We start from the raw sequence: 26,865 nt of genomic DNA, 5'->3' as shown, positions 1-26,865 counted from the left end.
ACTTGATGAGGGACCCTCGGGGTGCAAATGCCTTTAGTCCCAAATGTCCTCCTCGCTACAGAATGAACCAGTTCCCCTCCAGCTCGCCTCCAACCCAGGACGCAGCGGGGCTCAGGCGACCCCCAGTGGGCGGTGAAGATGAGATCCTCTACATCCTTAGGGCAGCTCAGAGGGCCACTCAGCGGCCAAGTCCGGCCAGGGCGGGCCGAGGGCGCTGTTTGAGGTCACCCTGGAGACCGGTCTCAGAGTCCAGTGGGAGTGCGCCGGCGGCCGCCGGCTGAGTGAGGCCCGGGAGACCGGAGCCGCGCCGCGCGCAGCGTCTGCAGTGAACGAGCCGGAGGTCTGGGAGGCTCCGGGTGAAGCCTTCCTGCTGCAGGTAGGGTCGCTCTCTCTGCAGCTCGTCAGGACAGGGGGCAAGGGATCGGCCCTTTGTTGAGAAATGGCCCGACTTGGCCCCGATCTCTCAGTCACCTTATTCCTCCTCTCCCCAGCAAATAAGAAAAAATGATCCCAAATTTGGGAACTGAAAGTCGGACCCAACAGCTCGTCCCCTGCCCCATTGCATGGCTGGGCTTCAAGAGTGATAGCCAACGCAGAGCTGGCCAGCAAGGTCATCCCCTGACCCTGGGCGGTCTTCCTGTGGCTGGCCGCACCCATGAGGACCTCCAGGTTGCAACTCTGGCCTTTCTTGGGGAGGGGGCGGCCTGCAGGGCAGCTTTGGAAACAGCTGAGGTCGAGATGGGTCTATGTGGCTTTGCAGCAAAACCTAAATGACCCACCTAATCAGGCCGTGTATCTTCCCACACTCAAAAACACACACACCTTCATACACACGAACACAGGCACCTGCACACACAGAGATGCACACTCACAGGTACATACTCAAGGACGCTTACACTCACGTGCACACACACACCACGCTGCCTCCCACACCCACACACAGCACCTCTGCTCTGACACTGATGCCACTGGGTTTTAGGGTATGTTCATGTCTGCCCTACCACTCAAGTGGCAGCTCCTTGAAGGCATGGATTTTCTTTAATTTTTTTTTTTTTTTTTTTTTCTTTTTTTGAGAGGGAGTCTCGTGCTGTCGCCCAGGCTGGAGTGCAGTGGCCGGATCTCAGCTCACTGCAAGATCCGCCTCCCGGGTTTGCGCCATTCTCCTGCCTCAGCCTCCCGAGTAGCTGGGACTACCGGCGCCCGCCACCTCGCCCAGCTAGTTTTTTGTATTTTTTTAGTAGAGACGGGGTTTCACTGTGTTAGCCAGGATGGTCTCGATCTCCTGACCTCGTGATCCGCCCGTCTCGGCCTCCTAAAGTGCTGGGATTACAGGCTTGAGCCACCGCGCCCGGCCGATTTTCTTTTATTTTTAAGCTTTGGTGACTAGCACAGTATTTCCTTATTGGGGCTCTCACATTTATAGATTGTGAAATAATTTAAATGAATACCTAAATTTGTAGGTAGGCAGTGAGGCATTAGAGTTATAGTCTAAGTTCTGGGAAGTCCATTGCTACTACCAAGCTCTTTAACAAGTATTAGTAGGAAGGAGGGAGTTTTTCAATAAATTATTTATTTAAAAGTTAAATCCTATTTGCTCCTTACAAAGTATGTAAATGTTGCTCGAGAAAACAAAACAACAAAAAATCTTTGAGAAGCCAAGGTTAATTTTAATTTTTATTTATTTATTTATTTTCTAGCCCCCTACCCCTAATATTATTTTTTAAAGTCATGGCGGGTCAGGCACAGTGGTTTATGACTGTAATTCCAGCACTTCGGGAGACCCAGGCAGGAGGATCACTTAAGGCCAGGAGATTAAGACCAGCCTGGGCAACATAGACCGTGTCTCTACAAAAATTTTTAAAAATTAGCCAGGCATGGTGGTGCAGGCCTGTAGTCCTAGCTACTAGGGAGGCTGAGGTGAATGGACCTCCTGAGCCCAGGAGTTTAAAGTTACAGTGAGCTATGATCATGCCACTGCACTCCAGCCTGGGTAACAAGAGCTAGATCCTGTCTCTAAAATAATAAAATAGGCCAGGTAGAGTGGCTCACGCCTGTAATTCCAGCACGTTGAGAGGCTGAAGCAGGATTGCTTGATCCCAGGAGTTCAAGACCAGCCTGGGCAACATAGACTCTATCTCTACGAAAAATAAAAAATTAGCCCAGCATGATGGCATACACCTGTAGTCCCAGCTACTCAGGTGGCTGAGTTGGGAGGAACACTTGAGCTCAGGTGTTTGGGGCTGTAGTGAACCGTGATCATGCCACTGTGCTCCAACCTGGGTGACAGAACAAGACCCTGTCTCAAAAATAAAATGTAACAGTGACAGCAAATATTAATTAGCCAAGTTATATTATGATTAAATTGGGGGGCAATACAAATATTGGTTTCTGATGTAGGATAGCATCTTTCTTCTATACATGCATATCTTTTGTCAATGACCTCCCTCTTCATCAGTTAAGCATTTTTGCTATAGATTAATATCTGCTTGTGTAAATTAAGTATACTATTGCATAAATAAGCATTTTCAGAGTTATCATAGTTCCGGTTTTACTGATCAGAATAATAACAAATACTATATATTGCTCTTGAGGAAACCCCACTTCCCTGTTCAAAAATGGTAGGAAAAGTATCTGTGTACTTTGAGGTTAGTCCCTGTTATACTAACTAAAATGTTTCCAGATCTTTCTTTCACTGTTTTACAAAAGTCTTCTTACATAGGTTATGATGATGTCAGACAATACTAAAGACAGAGCAGCTCGTTCATCGAAGAAAAGAGGGAGTATTTCTTCTCTAAGTAATCATGAATTTTGGCGAAAGGAAATTCATGGGCGCACCAAAGAGTGAGTAACTGTCTAAAACTGTAAAATCATTTATGGAATACATAGGTTCGTAATGTTTATTAGGAGGAAAAAAAACACTTCCTCAGGGACATAAAAAGAGATAAAATGGGCAAGTACAAGGTTCAGGTCATCTTTAGGGGCCATATTTAAAAAGAAAAAGAGAGAAAGCTTGAGTGATGTGTTAATCCTAGCAGCATTTTTGCTATTTCAGATTATCCCAAAAAACCCTCTGCTCAAAAGAAACACCACATGGAGTGTAAACCAGACTCACTTATATGTCTTTTGAGTTCTTCTCCTCAATATTTTATAACACAGGTTTTGCACTTTTGTAATCAATACATACACATACAATGTACTTAACATTATTTTATTCAATTTTGTCATGTATTTTCATAGTTTTTTCCATACCCTCTTAAATGACTGCATAATATTTTGTCAACTTATGATTCTGGGTTGCTTAATCATTCTCTAATTATTGGACATTTTAAGTTTGTTTCCATTTTTTTCTCTTTTACTATATGTCTCTGCTTGGTCATTTCCCAGAAGAATAATTAGTAGGTCAAAGGGCAGTAAGTAGATCTTTTGGCTCTTGCTACATGTTGCATCTTTTCTCCTAAAGATATGCATCAATTTTTAATATTGTCATGGCATTTCCTTTTGACTGCTGTTGGGAAGAAAACAAAACAAATTATGGATGTAGCAGTCAATTAATCATAGACTTTCGTTCTTAGTTTCTATAGGACTGGAGGATGTAGTAGATTGGGTATATATTGGGAAGCAGGAACTAGGGTATCCTGCAGAACAGAGACTAGAAGAACTGGAATAATTAGAATTCTGAAACCAAAATCTTTCTATTCTCAGAGTGTGTTAACGCTTACTTACAACTCCACGTTCCAGCCCTGGAAGTCTGTGGATTACACATACAATGTCTTTTACAGGTGGGAAACTGACTATAAAAGACTAGCAATCCCAGCACATGTCAGAAGTAAAGGTGGGAGAATAATTAATCTTTGTGATTTTTGCTTCTAAGCTCTTCTGGCTGCTATTTCCAATAGTTAAGTGCATGGGTTATTTTTTAAATTATTTAATACTAATTGTTAGCTTAAATTCAACTTACATTTTCCAAGAAACTATTTAAGTAAGAGTCTGCCATAAATTATGTACCCATGATATTTTTTTAAATACTCTCTCCAAAGATTAAATTGTAATCCCTACTTGCATGACTTTCATTTATCTTTTCCCCTTCAAAACAAATTTGTCTTATAGAATCAGAGCATGGCTACATTTGAAGAATTAGAGATCATTCGTTTTAACCTCTTATTGATGAAGTATAAGTATATTTTAAAAGTAACAAGAATACAAAAATCGTATTTATCAATACATTAGGATAGATTTTTCACTGACAACCACATTTAAATGATAGCTATTTTGGTTTTGGATTCTCAAACAAAACATTTAGAATGGATCCTCTATTTGTACTTTTTTTCTTAAATAGCAAATGATCAGCTTCCAAATCCCCTTGCAATGCAGACTATTTAGGAGGCTTCCGCCACCCCACGCTAACTTGTATTAATATTTGCTTTCCATTGGCTTCCTCACTGTCTGGAATTAGACAGTACAAGTTATTCTCCTTCATGAATGAGGCTTCAACTAGTAGAAAAATTCTGGAAACTTAGTGACTATCAAATGCAGGCATTGTTTCGAAATTGCAGTGTTTTATGGAAAAACATATAACTTTCATTTGAAAATTACTTTAAAACAATTTTGAAAATATAAATTTCAATAATGTAAAACATTCTGAATGTTATTAAGGACTGAAATACATTATCTCACTGAATCTCCCCAGCATTAGTCCTGCTAGATAGGCATCATTTATACCACTTTACTATGAAATAACTGAAGTTTACAGGTCAAGTAACTTGACTTAATGATTAGAATACAGTCCCAAATCCTGACTATGAGATACAAAGTTCACAGACCCCTATCTACTTCCATAGCACCATCTTCCCCACCATCTTGCAGGCATCCTCCCCTCCAGTCATACTCAATTATCCCTCAGTGCTCTATCTGGCCCCCAGCCATTGCCCCATGTTGCTTCCCCATGGGGTACCTGGACTCCTTGCCTGAAATGTTTTTCTTACACTATTCCCTTGGCTTTCTTCACTTCTTCCATCAGAATTTCACTTCATCTCCACCTCTTTGGGAAGTGCTGTCTAATTACCCATCTATAACCACCTCCACCTCCAGACTGGGTTGGATGATCTGCCTTTCTTCTCCTACTGCTTTTGCCTTCCATATGCACCTATATTTGGTGATTCTCTCATCTATCTCCTTCAATAGACTATGGACTTATTTTTTTAACAGTAACCACACTTATAAAGAGGACAAGAAGAGTAAAGGCAGACCTCCTTGAAAAGTTGCTTCTTATATGTGGTATAAGATCAGCATAGATTTAGCCCTACAGTCTTGGTCTCCGTGTCTGCAGTCTTCCACAGTTGTAACTAATGCTTCACAGTGATCCCCAGACAGAATAAATATCTGAAATGTCTTCTGAATTACAAAAAGAAGATTAAATTTATATTAAATATTATTGTGAACTGTTTTCAAGATTGGGTCTGTTTTTAGATTATCTTTTCAATTTAATGTAATTTTTATGTTTTATTAAAGAAAAAACAGAAGCATCTTAAGCTGGATCTTATTATCCTAACATGGTAACTGTTAGTGTGTTGGCATATTTCTGTTAGACCTGGACATACGTATATCAGACCCATACTGTCTGAGTCCAGACAGTACACTACATAGTTGTCATCATACTCCATCTGTAATTTCAAATTACTTTTTATCTAAACAATTTATAATAATAAGGATGATAATAGCTAAGATTTATAGAGCCCTTACCATGAACCTTATTTATGTACCACAGAAGCTCCATAATAGGAGTTGACAAACTATGACCCAAAGGCCAATTCCAATCTGCATCTGTTTTGCTAAGTATGGTTTTTACATAGGTGAAAAAAATCAAAAGGGGAACAGTTTTTTTTGCAGCATGTAAGAATAATAAGAAATTCAAATCTCTATGTGCATAAAGTTTATTGGGACACAGCCATTCCTATTCACTTATGTGTTGTCTCTGGCCGCTTTCGCACCACAACAGCAGAGTTGAGTTAGTTACAAAAGAAACCGTAGGGCCTGAAAAACCCAAAAATATCTGCTATTTGGCCTTTTACAGAAATGTTTGCCGACTCCTGCTCTATAAAGATAGATGTTATTATCTCCCCCATTCGACAAATGAAAAAGCAGAAGCTTAGAGACATCGAGGCTCCGAAGCTACAGAATTAGCAAGCAGCAAAATGGGCTTTTGTTTATTAGTCGAGTATTTTCATTTCCTGAAAATTGGCAATCCATGTGGGATTTGCAGTAATCAAACTATTATGTTCATTCACCAGAACCTTCTGTTTCCCATCCACAGTAACAGCAGGTCTTTACAATGACATCTTTCTTGTTGGAAGCTCAGGCTTTGGCAGACACTGAACAGTGTTTGAACAGATGTGCTTCTCTCATTTTCTTAAAATGGAAACAGAAGCTATGAGGTCAAGTTACTTTCACAGGATCATGTGACATGATATCCAGGCTTGTTATCTGTGAGGCCAGGAGTTCCACTAGTAGATTAGGGACAAGGTTGGGGGCTGAACATTCTCTCCTTTGCCTCAAACCAAAATTACAGTGATGCCATGTTACCAGAACTTTCTGTATGGATCCCACAGCTCCCCATGTGAACCCACTGATGACATCTAACATGCCAGTTAGGCCACACTATATGTATTTCTTCATTTATTCAGGATTTATTAGCTTCTATGTGCCAATTACTGTGCCACAAATTAGGCATATAAAGGTGAATAACTATAGGTTTCTAATTTAGGTAAGTTCATTTTTCAGGGAAACTGAGAGTTGCCTGGTAACTTTTTTCACATTTGTCTAGGTCTTCCCAGTAAAAGTGCCCAAAATGGAAATGATTGCATTCATTACTTCATTTCAACAGTGATGAATGTATTCCATCATTCAATCTATACTACTGTGAGCTGTTTATAGGCAATTGAAAATGGTGTTGCTAGAACAATTTCTTCATTTTGATACCTGAAGGAGAAGGCTAGAGATTAGAAGATCAGAGTTAGGAGATAAGTTGTATCGCCATCTACATTAAACTAAAGCCCCCAACAAGATCTGCCTGAGACACAGCCTCCCCCCAAAAGATAAAACAGTTTGGGAAAACTGAAATGGCTATGTTTCCAAATGAAACCACAATAACAACTAATATCGTATTGTACTTTATAGGTTATTAAGCCATTTCACATATGATATCTGTGTAAGTTAAATAGAGAAGATATTTTTATCCCCATTTATGTCTGTAAATGGGAAAATTATAGATTGTGTTGGCAGAACACTGGCTCACTGTATGCAGGAAAATGAAGCTGACCTCTTACCTTATACGCTTTGCATAGATAAACTCCAGATGGAAGACCAAAATGTGGAAATCTGTTAACAAAGCTAAGAGAAGAGAGCACAGACCCATACCTTTGTGTTCTAGGAGTAAGGAAAGATTTCTGAAAGAAGATCCCAAAATGAAAACTCAAACCATAGAGCAAAATAATTTTTGGATAAATATAACCACAATAAAATCTAGTGCTTCTGTTCAACAAAGGATGCAATAGACATAGTCAATAGGCTGGCCGAAGATACATATACGTTTTTTTAATCCTGCACATTAACAACTTATGCTAGGAAAACAATTTTTAAAATAGTCAAAGAAGACAGCAATTTTCAGAAACAAAGCCCAAATGGCTAAGCAGAATATGAAGAGGTGCTAAAACTCACTTTCAAGCAGAAACAATATAAATTAAAACAAGATACCATTTTGCAAGATACCAAATGGCAAAACATGAGAAAAGAGAGTAATACCAAATGTTGGTAAGGGATGTGAGAGTAAAACCTGATGTCGCCATTTGGCAAAGAAAGTTAATAGTTCTCACAAAATACAGGGGTGTGTCTACTTTATCAGAGTAAGAACTTACAGAATAATGGCCCACAAAGCCAAACGTGATCTAGCTACCTGACACCTTTGCAACTTTATCTCCGTTCACTCCTTTTCTTCTTCCTCCCTCTGCTGCTGGTCTCCATGCATTTTCTCAAACACACTAGCAGCCTTCTGTCTCAAAGGCTTTGCATGTGCTGTTCTCTCTTCCTGGTACACCTTTGCCTCAGCCATCCATGTAGTTCATTTCCTCACCTCCTGTCTTTGTTCATGAAGGCCTACCTTGACCACTTCATTTGAAATTGCACATCACATCTTCTCCTCCACCCAATTCCAAACGCCCTTAACCTGCTCTATTTTTCTTTCCCTGAAGCGTGTATCACCTTTTATCATAATATATAATTTGCTTGTTTAGGATTTTATTGTCTTTCCTTTTTCCATGGGAGCAGAGACCATAGTTTGTTTTTGTTTTTGTTTTTGTTTTTCAGTATTGTATCCCAAAGACCTAAAATAGTGCCTGGCATATAGTAGTCACTCAATAAATATTTTGTGATCATCGAATGAATAATTGTTGTACTTTATCAATTCCTGAGCAAGCAAGTTTCTTTCGTTCACAAACAAGTTAGGTTCACAGGTCTGTGTATGTGTTAAGTCCAGAGTGACTAGGGGCTTTCCTCTTAGAGACGTAAGATGTATTTACAGCAAATAGAAAAATGCTTGTTCAGATTTTTTTAATGTACACTTTTACCTCCATGCTGACACATTCCATTGTTGCATCTATTTTTTAAAAACCCAAAAGAACAGTTTCATTTGTGTTGGAAATCTGTTGTAATAGGTCACACTTCTCCTTGATGATCTCCACAGCTTTGTAGAGGTATTCATGGCACCCACACTCCCAGCATCACCTGTCTGGTGATTGCCCAGCATGACACAGCTTTGAACCAGTGCATTTCATCCAGGAGCTGCAACAAAAGTTCATCAGCTGTGCTTGACTATCACCTCCCTTGCTCTTGGATGAGCATTAGCTCAATAGGCTTCAGACACTAACTCTGGTCTTCCATCCACATACTTAAAATTGTTGTGCTTTGTCAATCACCATTTCTGAATTACCTTCAATCATTCCAGAGCTGTGCTTTTCACAGGTTGCATGGTTCATTCTTTATCCTTCAGAATCACCCCTACTCAAAAAAAAGGTGTTCCACAAGAACATGTCATTTGTCATGTTCCTGCCCCTTTCATTTTTGAAAATTATCTTTTCTTTCCATTATAACCTTTGTCTTACTTGTAAAATGGAGCAAATAATGTGAGTAAAATACCTAAAAACTACGGGCATACTTTAGCAATATTGCAGGTTTAGTTCCAGACCATTGCAATAAAGTGTATTTTGCAATAAAGGAAGTCACATGAATGTTTTAGTTTCCCACTGCACATAAAAATTGTTTACACTGTTCTGTGTGTAGTCTATTAAGTATTCAATAGCATTTTATCTAAAGAAAAAATGTACATACCTTAGTATAAAAATTGTGTATTGCTAAAAATGCTGATGATCATCCAAACCTTCAGCAAGTTGTCATCTTTTTGCTGGTGGAGGGTCTTGCCTCAGTGTTGACATCTGCTGACTAATCAGGGTGGTGGTTGCTGAAGGTTGGGATAGCTGTGGCAATTTCTTAAAATAAGACAATAGACTGGGCAAAGTGACTCACACCTATAATTCCAAAACTTTGGGGAGCCAAGGCAAGAGGATCACTGCAGCCAGGAGTTCAAGACCAGCCTGGGCAACATAATGAGACACCCCTTTCCCTACAAACAAATCAGCCAGTCATCGTAGTGCCTGTCTGTAGTCCTAGGTACTTGGGAGATTGAGGCAGGAGGATTCCTGAGTCTGGGAGGCTGAGGCTGCGGTGAGCTTTGATCATACCACTACACTCCAGCCTGGGCAACAGAAAGAGACACTATCTCAAATAAAATAAAAATAAAATGAAATGAAATAATAAAATAAATTTTAAAGCTTGCCACATCAATGGACTCTTCCTTTCATGAAAGATTTCCCTGTAGCATGTGATGACGTTTGATAGCATTTTACCCACAGTAGAACTTCTTTCAAAATTAGTCCATTCATCTTAAACCCTGCCACTCCTTTATCAACTAAGTGTATGTAATATTCTAAATTATTTGTTGTCGTTTCAACAGTGTTCGCAGCATCTTTACCCGAAGTAGAGTCCATCTCAAGAAACCACTTTTTTTGCTCATTTGTAAGAAGCAACTCCTCATCTGTTTAAGTTTACCATCAGATTGTAGCAATTCTGCCATATATTCAGGTTCCATTTATTTTTCAACCATTTTAAATGTTATGTTTTAACTGAAAATTTCAACTATACATATTCATGGGGTACACAGTGATTTTTCCATACATATAATGTATAGTAATCAGATCAGTGTGATTAGTATATCCATTATCTCAAACATTTAGTATTTCTTCACATTGGGAACATTCAATGTCCTCTTTCTAGCTATTTTAATCTATGTATTATTTTCATCTGTGGTTACCCTACAGTGGTAAGAACACTAGAACTTATTTATCCTATCTAGCTATAATTTTGTATCCTTTAACACTAATTCAAGTTCTCTTTCTATTTCCACTGCATCTGCAGTTATTTCCTCCACTGAAGGCTTGAATCCCTCAAAGTCATCCCTGAGGGCTAGAATCAACTTCTTCCAAACTCCTGTTAATCTTGACACTTTGACCTCCTCCCATGAATCATGAATGTTCTTAATGGCATCTAGGATGCTAAATCCTTTTCAACTTACTTTACGCAGCTCCATCAGAGAAATCCCCATCTATGACAGCAATAGCCTTACAAAATGAATTTCTTAAATCATAAGATTTGTGGGGTGAAAAGAAGCTGGAGAATGCATACAAAAATATAATTAGATAGAATAAGTTCTAGTATTCAATAGTACAGTAGAGAGATTATAGTTAACAATAATTTATTATATATTCCAAAATAGTTAGTGGAGGTTAGAGGGAAAAATTGCTAGAGGAATTTTAATGTTCCCAATACAAAGAAAAGATAAATGTTTGAGGTAATGGATATCCCAGTTATCCTGATTTGATCATTATACATTGTATATGCAGGGATCAAAATATCACATGTTCCCCATAAAAATATACAACTATGATACATCAATTGAGAATAAAAAAATAAGTAAATAAATAAATAAGACTTGAAGGTCAAAATTACTCCTTGATCCATGGGCTGCAGAATGGATGTTGTGTTAGCAGGCATGAAAGCAACATTGATCTCCTTGTACATCTCCATCAGAGCTCTTGGGTGACCAGATGCATTGTCAATGAGCAGTAATATTTTTAAAGGAATCTTTTTTTCTGAGCAGCAGGTCTCAACAGTGGGCTTAAAATATTCAAGAAACTTTGCCATAAGGATGTGCTGTCATCTAGTCTTTTTTGTTTCATTTATAGAATGCAGTAGATTTAACATAATTCTCAAGGGCCCTGGGATTTTCAGGATGGTAAATGAGCATTGCCTTGAACTTAAAGGCACAAGCTGCATTAGCCACTACCAAAAGAGTCAGTCTGTCCTTTGAAGCTTTGAAGCCAGGCATTGACCTCTCTCTAGCTATAAAAGCCCCAGGTGGCATCTTCTAAAAGAAGACTGTTTAATCTACATGGAAAATCTGTTGTTTATTGTAGCCACCTTCATCAATGATCTTAGCTTATCCAATGACTTTAGATCTTCTGGGTAACTGGCTGCAGCTTCTACATCAGCACTTGCTGCCTCACCTTGCACTTTTATGTTACAGAGATGGCTTCTTTCCTGAAGCTTCACGAATCAACCTCTGCTAGTTTCAAACTTCTTCTGTACTTCCTCACCTTTCTTAGCCTTCATGGAATTGAAGAGAGTTAGAGCCTTGCTCTGGATTGGGCTTTGGCTTAAGGGAATTTATGACTGGTTTGATCTTCTATCCAGACCACTAAAACTTTCTCCATATCAGCAGTAAGGTTGGTTTGCTTTCTTATCATTCATGTGTTCACTGAAGTGACACTTTTAATTTCCTTCAAGAACTTTTCAGTCAAGTGCAGTGGCTCTCACCTGTAATCCCAGCACTTTGGAGGCTGAGGTGGGTGGATCACTTGAGTTCAAGAGTCCGAGACCAGCCTGGGCAACATGGCAAAACCCTTCTGTACAAAAAAAATAGGACAAAATTAGCCAGGTGTGGTGGTGTGCACCTGTAGTCCTTGCTACTTGGGAGACTGAGGTGGGAGGATCACCTGAGCCTGGGAGTTCAAGGATGCAGTGAGCCAAGATCATACCACTGCACTCCAGCCTGGGTGACGAAGTGAGATTCTGTCTCAAAAAACAAACAAACAAACAAACAAAAAATCTACTTATTTGTAGTCACAACTCGGCTAGTTGTTGGCCCAAAAGGCCTAGCTTTCAGCCTAATTCTGCTTTTGACATGTCTTCCTCACCACACTTGGTTATTTCTAGCTTTTGATTGAAAGTGAGAGATGTGGGACTCTTCCTTTCACTTGAGCACTTAGAGACCCCTGTAGGGTTATTAATTGGCCTAATTTCAATATTGTTGTGTCACAGGAAATAGGAAGACCCAAAGAGAGAGAGAGATGGGAAAATGGCTGGTCAGTGGAGAAGTCAGAACACACATAACATTTATCAATTAAGTCAGCTGCTTTATATGGATACAGTTTGTGGCACCCTAAAGCAATTACAATAATAACATAAAAGATCACCCATCACAGATCTCCATAACAGATATGATAGTATGAAAAATCTAAAATATTGCAAGCATTAACAAAATGTGACATAGAGACATGAAGTAAGCACATGCTATTGGAAAAATGATGCTGATAGACGTGCTCAATGCAAGGTTGCCAGAAACCTTCAATCTGTAAAAACACATTGTGTACAAAGCAGAATAAAGTGAGGCACAATAAATATGATATACCTGTACATAAAAATCCAGCACATTTGGTATAAACTAAATAGCTGCAAAACTAACTTATCTTACCAGACAAATAACATCATCTACTGCTGGGGGACAAGTTGGTATGCTTTGGTCTTGAGCATTACACTCATAAAAATATCCATGGATAGTCTTAGGTGGAAAGTTCCCAAGTAAAGGAGTTTCTGTGCATATTTAATCTTGTATTCTACATCCTGTTTTTTGAGCACAAGCGCTCTTATTTTTATCTGTGTTACCAGTACTTCCCACTGTGCCTGACATGTTGTGGGCAATAAATATTTGTTGAAAGAATGAAGAAAAATGGAAAGCGCAAATGTACAAATTTGTACCCTGAAGACCTTGCTTTTCTCTGTGCACTCTGAAATATCACCACTGGGAGGCAGCACATGATTTTAGTAACAGCTTATCCGCCCCTCAAAAGACACACTTAAATGATACTATATTTATAAATATGGTGGCTCCAGGCATTTCATGGTTACAAATAGAAGGAAAAGATGATATTCTAACCTTTAAATATACTACTTTAATGTTTCTAAGGCCACATATGCATTCAATATTATCTCTTCCTGCAGCTTGAAAACACCTAGGTACAATAATAATAACATTGAAAAGGTCTGGAAATGAGTTCTCAATACTAATTAATTGCTATTGTGGCTGATGAGAATTAACTGAAATTGCTGTTACCATCTCTAGCAGTCATAATAAAAAGACATGCCTCGTGTTTATCTACGTAATTCAAAGACTGGTCAGCAAGCAAATTTGCAAGATGTTTTTAAGAAAAAATGAATTTCATTAAAGAGTAAATATGTTCTAACTTCTTTTCTTTTTTTTCTTTTTTTTTTTTTTGTTTGTTTGTTTTTGTTTTTGAGATGGAATCTTGCTCTGTTGCCCAGGCTGGAGTACAGTGGCGTGATCTCAGCTCACTGCAACCTCCACCTCCCAGGTTCAAGTAATTCTCCGCCTCACCCTCTCAAGCAGCTGGGACTACAGGCTCTAACTTCTTAACTTTTTTTTTTTTTTTTTTTATCTTTTTCCTACAAATAATCAGAATGCATACTGTTGGATTAGCATGGTGCATTTCCAGTGTCAGTCAGGTACATATAAAAAGGATTATTTTTGTTATTTTGGACCAATTTCATGCAGCTACTTCTGTATGCAGGCTGTTTTCAGCAATAGCACATGTGGTTTCAGATATTCACTGAATTTTTCATTGAATTACAAGTTGTTACTCTTCCATCTGCAATAATATTAGTTAATTTGTTAAGTGTTCTCACCAGTGGTTTTGGCCAGACTTTCTTTTATTGCATTACTTTTCATCTACCTTTCTTACTAAAACTTTATAACTCTCTGGGACACATTTTGCCAATTGAATTTTTTTCTCCATAAATGCCAACAAGCTGGTAAAACACAGAGACAGCAAGAACATTTTTTATATTTAAAAAATAAAACTATAGCATTCACTTTGCAATGAGATGACGTGTCTAGAAGGGTTGTCATTGTAAACTAGGGAAAGTCTGATGATAGACAACTGAAACCCATCCATTTGTAAAGTTGTGATATATACCCCAAAAATGTATTGTGCCAGGTATATAGCACTGGTAATTAAAATTATAAATTTACTTTTTGGGTATCTCACATATTTATCTTTAAAGATTTCATTGAGTGAAGCTGTTTATCAATAGAAAATATGCCCAGGTTTTTCTAAACCAGTATTCTGAACTGATATTGGCAATTCCCCAATTTTAAAACATAAAACTGTTTTATTTCTAAAAATTTACCAAGCCCATATTCTGGTTTAATGCTGTTTGCCCATAACCGCAAGTATTTTAAATATTTTCTCTCTTCCTTTTGTCTTTTCTCAAGGAATCAATATCTTATTTTTTTCTATTCAACTTTTTCTTCTTTTTCTCTCTCTCCCTTTTTCTAACCCATTCATTCTAATGTGGGAACTATCAGATCTCAGCTTTTTATAACGCCGTAAACACAGGTTTTAAAAAATAAACTTTTCCTGTAATTTTTTATGACATTGTAGTCTTAACTGATGCACAGTCAACCTTCCAAGGCACAGAAGGCAATAGACTAATTAAATATTTTCCCTCTGGAGGATAAGAATTTCCAGGCTTCACATGTCTTCACTTATTGGTAGGAGCTAAATGATGAGAATTCACGAACTCAAAGAGGAGAACGACAGATACTGGGGCCTACGTGAGGGTTGAGGGTGGGAGGAGGGAGAGGAGCAGAAAAGATAACTATAGGGTACTGGGCTTAATACCTGAGTGATGAAATAATCTGTAAAATAAAGTCCCGTGACACAAGTTCACCTATATAACAAACCTTCACATGTACCCCTAACCTAAAATAATAGTTTTTTTAAATAATTACCAGATTTCCAGCAAAATCTTGAAAATTTACTCCTCAAAGCCCTAGTTCCCTTCTAAAACTAATCCAAGTTTTATGGGTTTTACTGGTTTTTGTTTTGTTTTGTTTTTTGAGACAGAGTCTTGCTCTGTTGCCCAGGCTGGCGTGCAACGGCATGATCTCGGCTCACTGCAATCTCCACCTTCCGGGTTCAAGCCATGCTTGTGCCTCAGCCTCCCAAGTAGCTGGGATCTCAGGTGTGTGCCACCATACCCAGCTAATTTTTTAAAATATATTTTTAGTAGAGATGGGATTTTGCCATGTTACCGAGGCTGGTCTTGAACTCCTGGCCTCAAGTGGTCTGCTCACCTCTGCCTCCCAAAGTGCTGGGGATTACAGGCATGAGCCACCACTGCCAGCCCCAAGTTGTATGATTTATTGATTACTTGTAGCATCCCACTTCCAGGTAGCAAACTCTGTATTAGACTTTCTATCAGTTAGATCTACTGCTGCATATAATAATAAACATTAGTTTAAACAAAATAGAAATTTATTTTTCTCTTACATAAAATAAGTCTGAAGAGAGGAAGTTCAGAGGCTTCTTTCTTATCTGTGATCTACAACGTCATCTCAAGACCCAAGATAGTGCTGAGCTCTGGAATATCCACATTCCAGTCACCAAGAAGGGTCAAAACAGGCTCCTATAGGCTGCATTAGTTCTTTTGAGGAACCTCTCAGAATTTCCACACAACAGTTCCACTTACATCTCATTGACTCATAAGCCACATAGGCCACAATAGCACAAAAAGAGACTGAGAATTTGTTGTTAGTCTGCAGAGGAATAGTCCTACAAATGTAAGATTCTGCTACCGAGGAAGAAGGAAAGAATAACTTTAGAAAGTAAATAAGAGTCCCTGACACAATGTTCATTATAATTTTCTTTATAATAGTAGAATATTGGAAATAGCCTAAAAGGCATGGAGTATAAATGGTTAAATGAAGCCCAGAATGTGCATATATTAAATATTGTCTTGATATTTAAAGTATTGTTTGCTATTTATTGACATGGAAAGTAATCTATGATGCATTTAAAATTTTTTTAAAAGCATCTCTAATATGAGCCCATAGGTAAAATCAAATGTCTGAAATGATTTTCTTAATGTTGACAGGGGTTAGAGAACCACTGGGGTTAATGCATTTTGTGTAATTTTACTTTCTTCTCTATGTTTTTCTGTATGTTTTGAATTTTTAAAATGAGCATACACTGTTTTCATGATTACTGTGGAAATAAAAGGGCACTGAACAAATTCATCTTCAATAACTTAAAAAAAGTCAATCTGCAAAACTTTCTGTTTGCACACCAATCTTCAACCAGTTGGGTTTTTAAGCTGCCCTTATGACATTTACCAGTTTCATAATGATAATAATATTAAGTGCACTGATTGTCAATCTTCAGTAGCTGATAGTGAAAACAGTTTATCAAAATCCTTATTTGCTTTTATTGTCTTGGACTTTTCACTCCAGCTAATTTGAGTTTTGCACCACCTCTTCTCCATGAATTTTTAATATGGTGTTCAGTAGAAAAGAAATTTTTATGAATACCTTCTGTATGTTTGTGCAAGTAAGTTTTAATTGCAGTGATTAATTATTTCATTGCGCCTATTTTCATTCTGTCAGTTATAATCATACTTGAGACTTTGTCACTAAGAGGTAAACAGGACATTTGAAATCTGTCTGCCTTTTATACATGAACATTAAGCCCTTTGCCTCATTCCCTTTATCTCTGAAATGGGTAGAATAATGAATCTTTTACTTTCCTCAGAGGATATTGTGAAAGTAAAACGAGATAATTCATGGGAAATGTTTTCCAAAGTTAAAAGTAGCACATATAGTAATGCGACAGACTGACTTATCTTAGAATCAAGGGACTTATGTAACATTGGGTTTTTAAAGCAGCAGTAATAGTCTTTGGTATTGCCCACAACACCTGCAGCCGGTGTGGCCAAACAGGTTGGTTGCTACTTCAAAGGGCAGCAGTAAATTGAGTAAGGCAGGTGTTATAAGAATAAAGACTAAGTCACTCATCCAGAAATCCACCATGAAAAAAGCAGCCAGAATTTCTTCCATCATTTTCTTGGACCGAGTGGGTAAACCCTAATTTATCATGTAAGTTGTATTGCATTAAAGGATTTTTAAAAATAGATTACCCGTGATTTTCTTAAAATATCAATTTGTAAGAAGTTCATTAATTCCACACAGTGTAGAACTAAGCATTTTAAATTCCTTGCAAGAAAAAAGATCCCCAAAGATTAAGAGCAAATATCTCATTTTTATTTAATTAAAGCAAAAACATAGCCTGCTTAGAAAAGTGGTCACTCTGAACACACACACACACACACACACACACACACATACACACACACATGCTATTATATCCTCCCCTTTGAAATGACATCTGTCTTAACGTTCATTTTCACAGGTGGAGAAAATTGAGGGTGCAGCGTTCTGAGACTGTCATTAGTTGCAGCTGAATTTCCTCTGAACTAAATTGAATTAAGTAGTGCTAGAGCGACACTGGGGGCTCCTCTTTGCTTGGGTCTCCTGTTTAGCACCAGGATAAGCTCATATTGCCTTGATAATGAAACCAAAACCCTTTTATAATGTTGAAAAGGGTGATTGATGCTTATTAATTTATTACGGTTTTGGTGAATTGCGGTTTCCTTTACCACGTAGATGAGTTTCTCATTTTTCTTTTTCATACTAAAGGGATTTTGTGAACTCCATATAATAGTGAACCCTTTATAATACTCCATGTGTATACAGAGTTGTTTCCCAATATTTTAAGCTTCCTCATATGTCTCCCAGCCCTGTTTGTGAGCTTTGTCTACTTTGAGGAGAGGCTTTATATCAGTGGTAGAGACACGACTGGCAATGGATTTTGAAGTATGTTCTGTTACCCCATACACATACATCAACCCAGGATCACTTTCTGGATAATTTGATGACCTGAGTAACTGCCCTGGGCTTCAGCCATCACATTGAGGCCTTCTCCAAATACCTCCTTTGCATCTTAATATTTCCATTTCTAAAATGTTTTAGACTTTCCATATACCACTGGGATATTTACATAGGACTTACTTGAAATTTTCTGACAAAACTTCATCTTTGTAACATTTTAGCTTAAAGCAATATTGTATTTTGTTGTTATTGTTATAATAATGACTAAAATTCGTTTTCTCCCTTGTTTTTAGTTCTACGAGTACTGTGTCTTACATGGATGAACCTAGTCAGCGTGATGATGTCTCTCGCCTTACAGTTCAGATGGAAAACACCTATCAGTTGGGTGTGTTCTTTTATCTCTCACTCCTATTTTAAACTTCTAAACTGGTGACTGATGCTTTTAAAAATGATATTTGATAACCTGGCATTGTCTTCAATTCTAGCACAATATAAGGGACTTTAATGAATTGAGTGATTTGATGTTGCTTTAGTTTCTTCCTCAGCAGAATGGTAGCAACACCCGCTATCTTACTTTTCTTTACTAATGTTTCCCAAATGCCAAGCAATTCACTGGGTGGCACTGACTTAACAAATTCACTGAGTATTTCTGGGTACATAGGGAGATATGACTTAAATAAAAGAGATAAATATTGATGTTTTAGCCAACAAAACCAATCAGTGTTGTTAATAGGTGAAAGAAAAAAACAAACTCAAAGCAAAGGTAAATGACTCACAGTCCCCTGTTGACAGAGATGTTTATCCATTACCACTGAGGTTTTGAGTCTTTGAAAACAAAGATCTTTGCACCTGCCCCTATACTCCCAAGTGGAGTCCACGGCAAATATCTTTTCCCACCCATGTTTCCTCATAGACCCACTTGTTTTCTCTAAACGCGTACCTGCCCACTATTATCTGAATTCATATATAATTACTGCTATATAGAAATTCCACAGAGATTTACCAAGGGGCAAAGGAAGACTCTATGGGCCAAGGTGATTCCATCTGTGGCCAGTTAACCCCAAGAAAAGTATAGACCATCAGCATGTCCCCTTCGGCCTTGTAGCCAGTTTTCTACAGGAATCCCAAAGACTACATGGATTACACGGCTCCATAATTAGCCAATTTACTGGTATTTTCACAGTGCCTGTGGTTGACAGCTAATATTCCTGCCATCCAATATACTTTTATACTTCTCTGGTAACTTTACTAAATTTCCTTTGAAATTCCACCATTGTCACCACTTTTGATCCTAACATTCTGATGAAGCTGGCACTGGCTTTATAGATAGAGCAGTGACTGATTCTAGGATGGCATATAACCATGGTCAATCCAATCAAAGCCTTTGAGATTAAATTAAATTCAGAAAATGTTGTTTGGCCTGTTGCAGAAGAACATAAAGCCCTGAAACTTGAAGGAATATAGGGGCTCTGGCAGTGTCTGCCATCTTGCCCTGACTTGAAACTCAGAGAGAACAACAGAATCCTGATGGCGTCATTTGAGTCCTAAATCCAATTGACTATCCTTTAACTTTTCAGTTAGGCAAGCTAAGTTTGGGTCAGGTTTTCCCTCACTTGCAACTAAAAGTTCTTAGCCATAAAGTGTCTATGACTTTGAGCTGTGCATGCTGGAAGGGTTTGAATCAGATTTCAACAAGATGAGGCAGGTGACATGTGAATCCCTATGTTTCTACATAAGGATATTTTTTGCAACTTGTTTTCTCAAATAAAGTATCTTATCAGTTTTAGAAGTACTGAGTATGAACCACATTAGAAAAGTAATTTTAGAAAAAGCTTAGTATAGATGAAATACAACCATATTTTCCTACAATAGTCTATGTGAATTTTTAAATAATTAAAGTATTTTATGCTTGACAATTCACTTTTTAAAGCATTCAACCATCCATTTTATTAATACTTAATCAAAACTGTATTTCCACTTCTACTTGTTTCTGGGTTTATTTAACATAAGAAAAGTATTTTGTGGATGTATTAGTCCATTTTGCATTGCTATAAAGAAATACCTGAGACTGTAATTTATAAAGAAAAGAGGTTTATTTGGCTCATGGTTCTAGAGACTATACAGGAAGCGTGGTGCCAACATCTTCTTCTGGTAAGACCTCAGTAAGCTTTTAGACATGGCAGAAGGGAAGGAGAGTTGGTATGTCACATGGCAAGAGAGGGAACATGAGAGAGGCCAGGCTGTTTCAAACACCCAGCTCTCATGTGAACTAATAGAGGGAGAACTATAGAGCAAGAACTCAGTTACTACCGCTGGGACAGCACCAAGCCATTCAGGAGGGATCTACCTTCCTGGCCCCAACACCTCCCACCAGGCCCCACCTCCAACACTGGGGATCGCATTTCAATATGAGATTTGAAGAGGACAAATATCCAAACTATATCAGTGGGACTTTGGTAAAGAGTTTATCATATCTTTACAGTGTAATACTGGCCAGAAAAGTGGAAGGAAATATCAGCCAATCACCAGCACTATTATGTTTAATTAATTTTTCATTCTGTTTGATAAGGTTTGCATCATCTAAACACATCTTAAATGAGAGCATTTATGTAAATAATTACAGCTAAAAAAATGAGATGAAACATGAGTAAAATTCATGAAAGGAAAAAAGGGAATAGAAAAGGAAACTGTGTTTCTTATAATAAAATACCATTTACATACTCCTCATTAATTACTAAAACAAATATCAAAGAAAATGCAGGCTGTAGCATCTGTCATATCTGAATTTGAATACTAATTTTGCTAATTCCTTGAGCAAGGTATTTAGCATCATTGAATCTCAGTTTCTTCACTTATAAATAGGGATAATAGTCTATACATCATAGGGATGCTAGGTAATTACATCAAATGATGTAATATGTTTAAATCTCTCCATTCATCATGTTACTACTCCTGAATGTGACTGACTCGAGGACCTTACTATAGATCACTAAGAATAAAAACCTTCCATGATATTCATTGTAACTTCATGTTAATTATGGAATAAGTTTTCCACAGGACTTTTTCTGGAACTGTGAGTATAGTGGCACCTGGTTGTTTACAAACACGGACTGTGAGCACCAGGCCAGACTAGAACTATTGGTGGCCATCTTTGCTACTACATCAAGACAGCCTGCCTTGAGAATGAAGCCAGCACAGTGGAAAGTAGATTCAAAATACTGAGAGAGAGAGATTATTTGAGTTCAGCTCCATGAAGTGCTTAGGCCCTGTCTCCATGTCAGGTTTTCTTAGACCCTGTCAATCTCTCAGCATTGATTTTGCACCACCCCATGGGGGCCTTCCCAACCCTGCAGGCCTCACTGTCTCCCAACTTACGTCCTCTTTCATCTTGCTACCTTCTCAGCAAGGTAAATCCCCAATTCTTCCTTCAACATGCAATAACTACAATAACAGCAATAACACTAATAAGATCACATATCTAAGGAGTGTTTTATTGTGTGACAAGTACTGTTCTAAATATATTCAATATATTGTCTCATTTAATTCTAACAGAAAAAAATATGTACTAATTCTTATTATTACCCCAATTTGGGGTAGTGGAGGCCCACATACATTAAGTAACCTTATCTTTATCTAATTTTTAAGGACAAGTTTTGTTTGTTTTTAAAATTTTTTTTGTCCGGATCCTTCAGGTCTTTGCCTTTTGATTTCTAAAACATGTTTTTTCTCCTAAGGAAAAAAAAATCTCAAAAGAGAAGAAAAGCTTTGCCATTCACATCAGTTGACTCTGAAAGTAGTTTTAGGAGCTTATTTCAGAAGTCAAAAGCTGAACATTGATGGATGATTCTGGATGTTTAGGGGAAAGGTAACAAAGAAGTAAGAAAAGAATATTTTATTACCATATTTCAAAGTATTTTCAAAACAGAATCTGGTTAATGACTTTTTTTTTTTAATCCAAGCAAAGTGTGCAAAGGACATTGGTAGCACAGTACAATGGAACTACTGGAAACAGACTCAAGTGCCACCGGGACCCTCTTACCAGCACTAACCAGTGTGCACTTTCTTCTGTTTGGGTGGCCTGGCCTCCTTTCCACCATGAAAAACATGGCCTCCAGCAGGTCCTCAGAGTCACATGGTAACTTTTGCCACCAGAAAGAGGCTGACTCTTTTTTCCTACTCGCAGTTTAAAATAAAAATTCCAAGAAAAGACTCTCATTGTCCTGGCCCAGAGCATTGTTACCCCTGGGTCAATCAACCATGCCCTACGCTTGGGTTTGCAGGAGGTGATGGGGCGATCTCTAAGAACCACTTTACCTATCCAGATTCATTCTCCACCCCCACCCTGCCATGATTTAAATGGAATTCAACAATTTCTATATTTTCATGAAAATAAAAATACCATTTATAGAACCTCAAGAGGCTCACCTAACTGAACTGCAGTCAGAGGGCTATAACCTTCTGGTTAAGTTCCGCCAGTGGGAAACCTCAGCAGAGAGGCAGAGGGAGTGAGAAGTGTGAGGTGGAGCTGTTTATTTCCCTGGCTCCTGCCTGTGAGTTCATCACAGCCTGGTTACATTCCTCAACCAAAGGACAGAAACTGCTCCCAGGGGAGCCCTCTTCACACCAGCCTTCCAGGATCTATTAAAAACTCTTCCTCTATTCCCCAATCTTGGGGATAACAGTGAGATTCACCTCAGAGATCTATTGGAAGACTATATAAGGTAATATAAAGTGCTTATCACACTGCCTGACATGCAACAAAAGCTTACTGAAATGTATTCATTATTATATATGTATACAATATATAATCATATATCATATATAGTGATTATTATCTATCAAATTTGTAATTCTATTTAAATTTAGAAATCATACATTAAAAATTTCTTATGCCTTTAGCATTGTATTAGACTCTGAGGAGGATAAAATCAGAGCTTGCTTACCATATAACTGGAAACGCAGGTATGCTTTAGCCAATATCAAGTGGATTAGGAGCCAGGATGGCAGTGGGGACCCAGTGCATGGAAAGGAGGGACATTGTCCCAAAGCAGGGACATTTTTACCTGACAGGAGATAGAGTGCTACCTGGAGAAGAAGACATTTGAGATGGTCTTGAAACATGAGTGGCTGTTTCTCAGATGAACAAGATGGGGAAAGATATTCCATTTGAAAACAAAAGAGCAAGAGTAAAGACACAGGAGCACCTTTATAGGCAGATGAAGCCTGTGAGGCTGGAGCAGTCTGCAAGTGGGGCACTGTGGTAGCGGAAGAAGGGGCCATAGGGAACCACAACTTAGACCTTGCTAAGGGGAATATCACTTAAGATCTGGTAGATAGATTGGAGCAGGAGATACAAGAGGCAGAGAGCCAGTTAGAAAGCTGTTGAGACTTTGAAGTATATCCCTAACAATGGGGCGTGGGAAGGAAGAGACTTTCAAGGTCAAACCCCAGCAATATTGAACACACTTTTGAGATGGTCAGGTAAATGTATGAAAATATTGTCTTCTTCTCCCAGAGCACTTGACAGGAAATCTAATTAGAGCCACTTGTTTCTTTTAATAGAGTCCGCCCAGATGATTAAATCCCTCCATGTTTCAATACTCTTTTGATTAGCCTAGGGGGTGGGTGGGTATGATTTGAAATGACTTTTTAGAAATAAATTTTATGTGTATTTTCAGGTCCTCCCAAACATTTTCCTGCGATCATTGTCAATCATATTTTGAAAGATGTGTTAACCAGCTATCTACAAGTAGAAGAATATGAACCAGAGCTCTGTAGACAGATGACTAAAACCATTTCTGAGGTACATGTGTGATTTGCCCAAAGTGTTAACATTGGCTAGAATATTTGCTACAGTGCAATGAACCCTCTACTTTTTTGATGAGGGGAATTAATTTGCAGTAACAGTTAAAATGCATATTTATAATTAGGTCATATTCTACATATATGAGTGTGTGTGTGTGTGTGCACGTGTGTGTGTATACATAAAACCTTTGTCTAAAACAATCATGTGCATCATTTGCGTGCATTATGTAAAAGTGTATAAAACTGCCCCATTTATAAAAGTGTTTATTATAAAAGATACAACATTTCAATGATTGTTTTCTCTTCACTAAGGCAGCTTCTTTGAGTGCCATCAAATACAGACTTTGAGCATGTTTCTATTTTTACCAACCCCAGGGCTGGAACTTCATCAAGGTTTTCTCTACTCTCTTTTTTATAACAAACTCTTTAATAAACATTAATGATTAGTTATATTACAGGAGACTCCAGATGTATGGTTCCTTAATTAGACATGAATAAGACAGTGTAACTCCAATGCCAACATTCTTTGACATGAAGCCATCTTAACATAAATTTTCAGAGAATGTAATTTATTAAATTCTGTGCTCTGGATTATAATTATTTCGTGTATCTTAGAAAAGGTAGATTTATTGCTGGTGTTATGATTTTGTCCCTGAATGTTCTATCTCAAGAGGACCATGCTTGAAGGGAATCATAGTTATGGTACTACAACAATTACTCAAAGTATCTACAATGTATCATGCTATTAAATTAAATCCCCTATATTTATAACAAAGGTTAATACTTTTGAGTTTCAATGTAGCTAAATGAAGACCCTCCCTTTTTTTACATTTCTAGGTTATTAAAGCCCGGGTCAAGGACTTGATGATTCCACGATATAAACTAATTGTGATTGTTCACATTGGACAACTGAACAGGCAGAGCATACTTATTGGAAGCAGATGCCTCTGGGATCCTAAAAATGATACCTTTTCATCTTACATTTTCAGAAATTCTTCTCTTTTCGCTCTTGCAAATGTCTATGCAGTTTACCTTGAGTGACTGAAAATAAGAAATCTAGCTCTCACTTTTGAAAATCCTGAGGCAGACTGTATGTCTGTATACAAAAGTTTTACTGCCAAAAACTTTGAGAAAGAAACAACACTGATATTTCAAGCAACTGGAAGCTTTTGAATTTTTTCATATTCTAGTAAAGATTGGGGTCGGGGAGGGTAGCACAGAAAGAATCTTGTTTTTCTAAAGCAGGAACTTGGTCTTGGTTTTGCTGGATTGTTTTCCATAGACACAGATTCTTATTAAATATTTGTTTTGGTACTAATTATTTTAATTATTTTTTAATTAGAGAGTTACAATTTCCTGCATTGTTTTTTAATAAAGAAAAGCTTTAGAAAAACTATGGCTATATACCCTGACCAATAAATGATAGCAGAATATTCAACATGGGTACACACAAATGATAAATAATATGCCTCAGTGCTGCATATAAAAGAATACTGGTTTTCATTTTGTACTTAATACATTGAGCAGCATTCATTAAGTGCAATTGTTGTTACATGTACCTGACAGTTGAAACTGCTGAGGTAGAATTAATGGCTTCATAACAATTATCGTGGTCCCACGGGCTGCAAGCTAAAACTGGAAGCTCTTGTGGCTTGCCTGCACTTTACACAACTGTGGGAGAACTGAATGTTGGCTCTTCAGTAATGGAAACTATAAAGTGAATAAAGGCTTTTTGGGGCACTGAAGTAGACATTGTGACATTAAATATACATGATGCTTAATACTAAATGTGTCTGTAACACATAAAATCATTTATTGGAAAGAGACATCGTTTTTAAATATCCTGAGCTAACAAACTTTTCCACAAAATATATAGCTGGCACCTTAACAAATAAAGCATGTGTATTTACCATTTTACTCCTATGAATTTAATACTAAAGTGACCCAGTGAGGATTTGAATAGATGGGCGCTAAAATTTACAGGGCTGAAATAGCTTATTATTCTGCTGGTTAATGTATCTTATGCCACGGATCATTTATTTTTATGAAGCTTTCAAGTCTTTGTGTGCAAGTAAAACGATGTTGTGGTGTTGTTCCTGGATGGTAAGTGGACTGCCTAGAGGACATTTATTAAAGGTCAAAGACAAATTGTACACATATGGAGAAAATTAGCAATGCTGTAGTCTTAAGGAAAAAATAATTTGTCATTCATATCAAAAAGAGTTTAGCGAATGGAACACCAGTCAATGCTTTAATTTTAAAATGTTTTGGTGTCTTACTTTTCCCCAAAAATGACATATAGTAAAAAATTGATACTTTTAAAATCCCTTTCCTTCTGCTATTTTCTGGCTTTTAAAGTGATTATTCAAAATGAATTTGTCAATTTTCACTATGTTTTTCCTGTTAGTGCATTAGTGGGAATATGTCTATGTAATAATTTATCACAACCAATATTTGTCAGTCTCCACAGACCAGTTTTCAATCTGGATTAGATTATAAGTATAATAAGTAAATGAGCTTCATATTTTCATGACACATTTGTGAACATCTCCCTTCACGGAACAACAGCGGGGGTAATCATATCACAATTTTGTATGAATAAATCAAAATGAAGAAACTTCTTTAACATATAGAAAGTCTATTGTAACAATGACTGTTTTAGAGTTCTAAATTCTAATCCACGAGATAATTTCTTACCATCTTCCCCAGGCTGTGTTGAGAATCGAAACTGCCAAACATGATGGCAGTTAAAAAACAAAAAAGAAAGCAGTTTGCCAGCATATTGCCGTGCACTGTAATTCAGATACTCAATGATGAATTCTAGCAACTATATAGCAATATAAGGATACACAGTAAAAACTCATTCATTGCAA

At 37.7% G+C, this 26,865-nt stretch overlaps 1 protein-coding gene across 1 annotated transcript; it reads left to right on the top strand.

The window, feature by feature from the left end:
* Window positions 1–244: 244 nt before the first annotated feature.
* On the top strand, window positions 245–26,624 carry DYNLT5 (dynein light chain Tctex-type family member 5). The gene is made up of 5 exons (XM_007978394.3): window positions 245–376; window positions 2,720–2,841; window positions 18,481–18,572; window positions 23,866–23,990; window positions 24,830–26,624. Exons 2-5 carry the CDS (start codon window positions 2,723–2,725, stop codon window positions 25,031–25,033), a joined length of 540 nt encoding a protein of 179 aa, XP_007976585.1. The 5' UTR covers window positions 245–376; window positions 2,720–2,722; the 3' UTR covers window positions 25,034–26,624.
* The last annotated feature ends 241 nt before the right edge of the window (window positions 26,625–26,865 follow it).

This window comes from Chlorocebus sabaeus, chromosome 20 (assembly GCF_047675955.1).
Source record: "Chlorocebus sabaeus isolate Y175 chromosome 20, mChlSab1.0.hap1, whole genome shotgun sequence".
Lineage (NCBI taxonomy): Eukaryota > Metazoa > Chordata > Mammalia > Primates > Cercopithecidae > Chlorocebus > Chlorocebus sabaeus.
The sequence above is the reverse complement of the archived record's forward strand: the minus strand, read 5'-3'. Positions and strand labels throughout refer to the sequence as shown.